Genomic DNA, 5,958 nt, shown 5'->3' on the forward strand with positions numbered 1-5,958 from the left:
TTCCCTTACTGCCCCTGATTTCCTGTCTGGCCTGGGTTGCCGTGACGACCGGTGAGAGCCGTCTGTGGGTGAGTAGCTGTTCTGGGTGCCTTTGGTTGCTGTGGGTCGTAGCTGTAGTTCCTTCCTGTTCTAGATCCTTCCCTCCGTATCTCCATCCCACCATCAACCCTCCATTGCCCCGGCCGTCCTGCTTCTCCCATCAGCAGCAGTGTCTGCGTGGGCCTGAACTCACCAGCACTGCCAGGAGCCCGTCGCAGGCCCCGGTAGGAACGAGACCCCACGGATCACCTGTCTCTATTGCTCCAAATGGAGCTAACAGCACACCATCACTGTGTAGCCTCTTCAGGCTGGGTCTAGCCTCAGACAGACTGGGTCTGGGTCTAGCCTCAGTCAGACTGGGTCTGGGTCTAGCCTCAGTCAGACTGGGTCTGGGTCTAGCCTCAGTCAGGCTGTGTCTGGGCCTAGCCTCAGTCAGGCTGTCTGGGTCTAGCCTCAGTCAGGCTGAGTCTGAAATTTACTGGAGGACTGTATGACGCATCCGATTACAAAAGTACTGAGGCAAACACAAAGATGCAACATTTCTCTAGGATCACTTTCTCTCGCTTCCCGTCTCTCTTCTCATTCCTTCTCTCCCTCCCGCCCCCCTTTCTCCTCCCTCTGTGTGTGTGTTGTGTAAACAGTGAGGTTGAGTCATGCTCGTGTGATGTGATGGGTGGAGAAGGCCGAGAAGAGAGGAGGGGATAGGCTAGGGTCTCCAGAGAGAAACCTCACACACATTGGACTACACTGGTCAGCTGGTCACTCTTCTACAAGAAGCCTTTATTCAGACACCAAACAGGGGATATCAAGCCCTGCTCTGGTTGCTTGTGTCATTCTAAGAATAGAGTGGACAAGGCACACCCCCCCCCCCCCCCCACACACACACACACCCATTTCTTTGGGTCAGTGTTTTCACAGCTGGGACCAGACAGAAGGCAAGCCTGAACACTGACACTGGCTGTGTGTGTGTGCGTGCACGCGTACACAACGAGATCCTTAGAGCCGTAATTGAATAGTTGTAAGTGTACACCCACACTAGGAGCTTAACCCTCATGACTACATGAATTCCAGGCTTAACTCTATACACACTGGCCTGGTGGACTTGTTGGTGAGGTTAACCTAAACATGCCTGCACCAGGACTGAACAAGCGTGCAGCGTGCTCCATGCACACATGTAGGAGCGCACAAATATGTTCCTCTTCCATAATATTTATAACTTGCTGTTTTCTTTCCCCTACTCTTTTTGATCCTGTTCCAGGTTTGTGGCAACCAGAGGATATTTCGAAAGTGCTGGTTTTCCCATCTGTGTGACCTCGGAGCGCCACCACTTTCTCTGCCTCTCTCTGCCTCTCTCTGCCTCTTTCACTACTTGCCTCTCTCTGCCTCTTTCACTACTTCCCTCTCTCTACCTCTCTCAGCCTCTCTCTCGTTCCATCAATCAATGAAGAAGATGAAGTAAATTACTGTCTCACTCTCCTCCCTCTCTCCGCCTCTCTCTTTCTTCTCTCTCTCACGCCCCTCAGTCATGTCAATACCAATTATAGGAATAAGAGTTACTCGACTCATGCCATTTGCTGAGGATGATAACAATGAAATGGATTGTACTGGATCGTAATGTGTGGTGAAATCAAATACAGCCAATCCAACAGAACTGAGCCGTGTTTCTGACTGACCCTGGCGACAGAGGGGCAGAGGAGGAGGAGGAGGAGGAGGAGGAGGAGGAATGATGGAGAACCTGGTCCAATAACGCCTGCTCTATGTGTCTCACACAGGAAGAGGAGGAATAAATAGAGAGAAAGAAAGGAGGGGCCGAAAGGCAAAGACGGAAGCGTAGAAAAGAGGGAAAGAAGGAGTGAGGGAAGGGGTTGGAAGATTGTTATTGGAGCCGTAGAAGTCTTAAATACTTCCAGATGTGGGTCTGCCCTGCTCTGCGAGAGAGAGAGCACGAGAGAGACAGAGAGAGAGAGAGACTAAGGGAGAGAACGACATAGAGAAACCGAAAAAGACAGAGAGGGAGAAACGGTGAGAAAGGAGAGGGTTGCCCCTTTAGCTGATAGATCACCACACTGCACCCTCATTTCCCCTTGTTTGGTTGTTGAACGGGGTGTGGGGGAGGTGTAGGGGGCGGGAGGGGTTGTAGGGCTGGTGGGCGGGTAGTGGCTGTGAATGTGTAAGGAACACGTTGTGAGGTGAGAGAGTGGTGTGTGTGTGTGTGTGTGTGTGTGCGTGTGTGCATGTGTGCGTGTGTCACAGGGACATGGTATTGCTCCTAAAAAGAACTAGGTGGTCAAGAGAATGGACTGTTGTTTTTACACACGCTGCTGGTTCTCAAACACATGACCTGAGTCTCAGAAATAGGCCTCTCCCTTTCCCGACCTGCCTGGCTGACATCTGCTAACCCAGCCTGGTTGAGAATAGAGCTGGGCTGAAGAGAAGCACAGGGCATGGCTAGTGGAGAGTCATGTGGCACACAGTTGTCAAAATCAATTGATTAACATTTCTATTCCATGCACTCTACCTGTAAGAGTTCAACCCACACGCGATTGAAATAGAGTCCAATTGTATTTTGTCCCTGGAGAAAAATATCATATTTGACGGTAACAGTACATTAAGACTGATAGTAGCTTATCTCATCATGCATTTGCTCTTCCACAGTTATTACAATACATTACGTTTAATCGATGAAACCAGTGTCAACCTGCTGCAGTGTGTGAGAAAGGTTTGAGAGAGGAAGAAAGAGAAAGACAGAGAGAGTGAGAGACAGAGAGATATAGCGAGAGAGTGAGAGACAGAGATATAGCGAGAGAGTGAGAGACAGAGAGAGTGAGACACAGAAAGAGAGGGAGAGAGTGTGCATGCATCTGTGTGTCTATTTGCACGTGCCAGAGAATGAGAGTGTTTTCGTCCCCTGCTTAGTTTTCTCCCCCTGTGAGTTGGCCTAAGCTGCCTGGGATCAGAGAGGAACAAAGCTCTATTGTGTTCCCTGTGTGAAAACCCTGCTCTGGAAAGCTGCTGGTGGGCACAAACATACCCACCACACAATGTCCCAACATCACCCCAACCCCGGCCCAACACTGCCCCAACATTACTAACACTGCTCTGACGACGCTGACCTGGCCGATCGTTCATCATCCGACTGGGAGGGGCAGAGAGTCATAGACAGGTACTGAGGAGAGGGGGAGAGAGGGATAGAGAGAGGGAAGGAGACAGAGGGGGGAGTGAGGAGAGTTGAGCAGGGTGCACAGCAGGAGGAGACGGGGGATTAAGTCGAGGTGAATGGAGGAGAGGGGGAGTGGAGAATGAGGAGAGTGGAGAGGACAGCAGGAGGACAGGAAGTGAGGTCAACGGAAACAAAGAGGTCGGTGGACTGCAGGATGACTGACCTGCCACCCATGCTCCCCTCAAACACCAGTCTACCTATGGACTACCAGCAGGCCAGGAAGGACACTTCCTGCACCAATCCTGACACACTGACACATTCCTGTCACATTCCTGTCACACTGACTGGTCACACTGTCACTGATTGTCTCTTGCTGACTCGGATGAGCGTGGATCAGAGTTCCCTACCGACTGACTGACTGACTGACTGACAGGCCAATCTTTCATGTAGCCCGTTGACATGCGTTCAATGGTCATTTCCCCCCGATAAATCCATGGCGTGTGTATGAAGAGAGAAAATGCTAGCTTTGTTCAGATAAAATCCTGTTTCACTGCAAGTTTTCTTTTCTGACAGGGTGAATTAGTGTGGGAACATCAAGCCCTCACACATGAAGGAGAGCCATTGTGTTGTGCTGCAGGTCGGACCAGAAGCTTTTCCACACACACGAGTGCAGTGAGTGTGAGTGAGTGGAAAGTGGTGCAAGAATTTCTGGCTAGCAAGGATCGAGGGAGAATATGGCAGAGATATATGGGTTTTTTTATGTAGAAAATGCATACAGGTGTGTGCTCACTCACACAACTGCACACACACACACACACACACTACCAACTTTATGAAGCACCATAGGACTTATAGTCAAATTTGGCAATCATTTGAAACATGGCAGGCAGAAAAGTAAGCAGTCATTCAGTATTCTTACCGTTGGCGTTCTTCCCGCAGATCAGGTGCTCATAATGCTGCAGAACTCCCCACAGCTCGGCATCATTGTTCACCACCCCCTCCAATGCTTCTGCCGACACTAGGGCAGACCCCAAGTCCGGCCCGCACTGCCCCCGCTCGGCCATGAGCACTCGCGCTCCGATCTCCTCCACCAACGCCTCCATGCAAGCGGTCAGACAGATAGCCGCGTACTCGTGAATGCGCACCGAGATTCGGGTGTCCACCATCCAGCGGAAAAACCGTCCCACGGAGAAGGACAGGCCGCAGCGGGCAGACTTGCCTTTGCGGAGCAGCTCCCCGGCGCTCATGCTATACATGGAGATGGCCTTGACGGTCGCCGTTATGCAGTGGTCGGCCAGAGCCCAGCTCAGCACCAGCCTCATGGCGCTCTGCACCTCGAAGCGAGTGCAACGGCAATGCATGACACTCAGCCGCTGAGCCTCTCTCGAAATGCGGATCAGGGATCTGCGAAGGAGGATGGAAAGTTTCCGGACGGCCTCGGGTGAAAATGTCGGCGCTGGGGACCCTTTGGCGACACCATTCCCGGCAACTTTACGCAGGATCTTGCCAACCTCATCTTCTGTCCAGGGGAACTCCTCGAGGTCGGGTAAGCGGGGGCATTTGGAGAAGATGTCCTCGGGATCTTCTGGGAGGACAGTGTTGACCGTGTCCCAGCTGTTATTCCTGCTATTCATGGAGCCGGAGTAGTACCACCAGTTGCCCCGATGAGGGGCCGTGATGAACGGCTGCGAGTTGGACTTGGAGGAGGAGAGGCTAAGTGACTTACAGGAGTCTCCGGCTCCATAGCCCGAGTCCAGAGTAAGGTCCTCCAAGGTCTTCATGTGGGAATTGCTCATCCCGGCCATGATTTACAACTCTTTTGGCTACGATGTTGCAGTAAATGGTTTATCTGAGTCTGCGTTACCGACTCACGAAACTGGCCGTCAAGCTGGTTCAACTGGTTAGGCAGAGCTCTTGAGATGAGACATGTTGAGATGTGCGTCAGGCAAGCACAGAATGACACCTATCAAAAATATACACAAAGCTGTCAACTTCGCCTATCAACATAAAACATGACATAACACGACTAATTAGATAATATGATAAGTAATAGGCTACTCACCACCTCTCCCTGCGGTAGACGAGGCGAAATCAAAGATGTCAACTTTTTCTGCACCTCTCAAGCTCTGGAATCCGAAATTAAGGTAAAGTAGTTCGCCTTTTCCTTTAGAGGAAGTCCATTTGAGAAAACCAAGGATGGGACATCGATTCAGAGAGAGGAAAATAGTCTGATAAAGTCTTAACAAAAGTTTAAGCAACAGCGTGAGATTTCCCCTTAACCACTGCGCGTCAGCTCAGTACTGAAACGCTACAGATGTGAGGGGCCGGACTGTGTGATTATAATACCGAAGCTGCCGACGGACCAATCAGGATCCGATAGAACTCTGCGAACCAATCCTCGCAAGTTTGACATTTATCGAAAGTTAGGGTAAATTCCCAGCTTGGAAAATCTTGATGTTTTGTAAAGCTTTGAATTTAATGCAAAACATTTGAAATCCATGACCCACATTTTCGATTTAATCGAAAACATTGTAAACGTATAACACACATCATGTAAACGTGTGAAATATTGGTAAACCGCGGCTGTAATGCCTGAACCCGAGACTGTCAGAAATACAGAAACAACATCTCTAGCAGTTTTTCTCTCGGGATATATATATTTTTTTGCTTATGTTTTTAATTCTCTCGTTTAGCTAATGGCCCATGGGGAAGTACTGCTGGCTCGGTGGTTCGCTGCGTATTGCACACACATTAAACTC

The 5,958-nt window shown here is 50.3% G+C and overlaps 1 protein-coding gene across 2 annotated transcripts in view; it reads right to left on the minus strand.

Annotated features, from left to right (window-relative positions):
- The window catches only part of abtb2b (ankyrin repeat and BTB (POZ) domain containing 2b), a 41,672-nt gene extending 36,173 nt beyond the window's left edge, over positions 1 to 5,499 (minus strand). For both annotated transcript variants that reach the window (XM_062461966.1, XM_062461965.1), the window contains exons 1-2: positions 5,262 to 5,499; positions 4,119 to 5,162 (exon numbers count right to left, since the gene is read on the minus strand). In XM_062461966.1, the coding sequence (XP_062317950.1) occupies positions 4,119 to 5,004 (886 nt within the window). In that variant the 5' untranslated portion in view covers positions 5,005 to 5,162; positions 5,262 to 5,499. The remainder of the gene's footprint in view (positions 1 to 4,118; positions 5,163 to 5,261) is intronic.
- Positions 5,500 to 5,958: the final 459 nt, after the last annotated feature.

The sequence above is a fragment of the Osmerus eperlanus genome, chromosome 5, assembly GCF_963692335.1.
Source record: "Osmerus eperlanus chromosome 5, fOsmEpe2.1, whole genome shotgun sequence".
NCBI classification, from domain to species: domain Eukaryota; kingdom Metazoa; phylum Chordata; class Actinopteri; order Osmeriformes; family Osmeridae; genus Osmerus; species Osmerus eperlanus.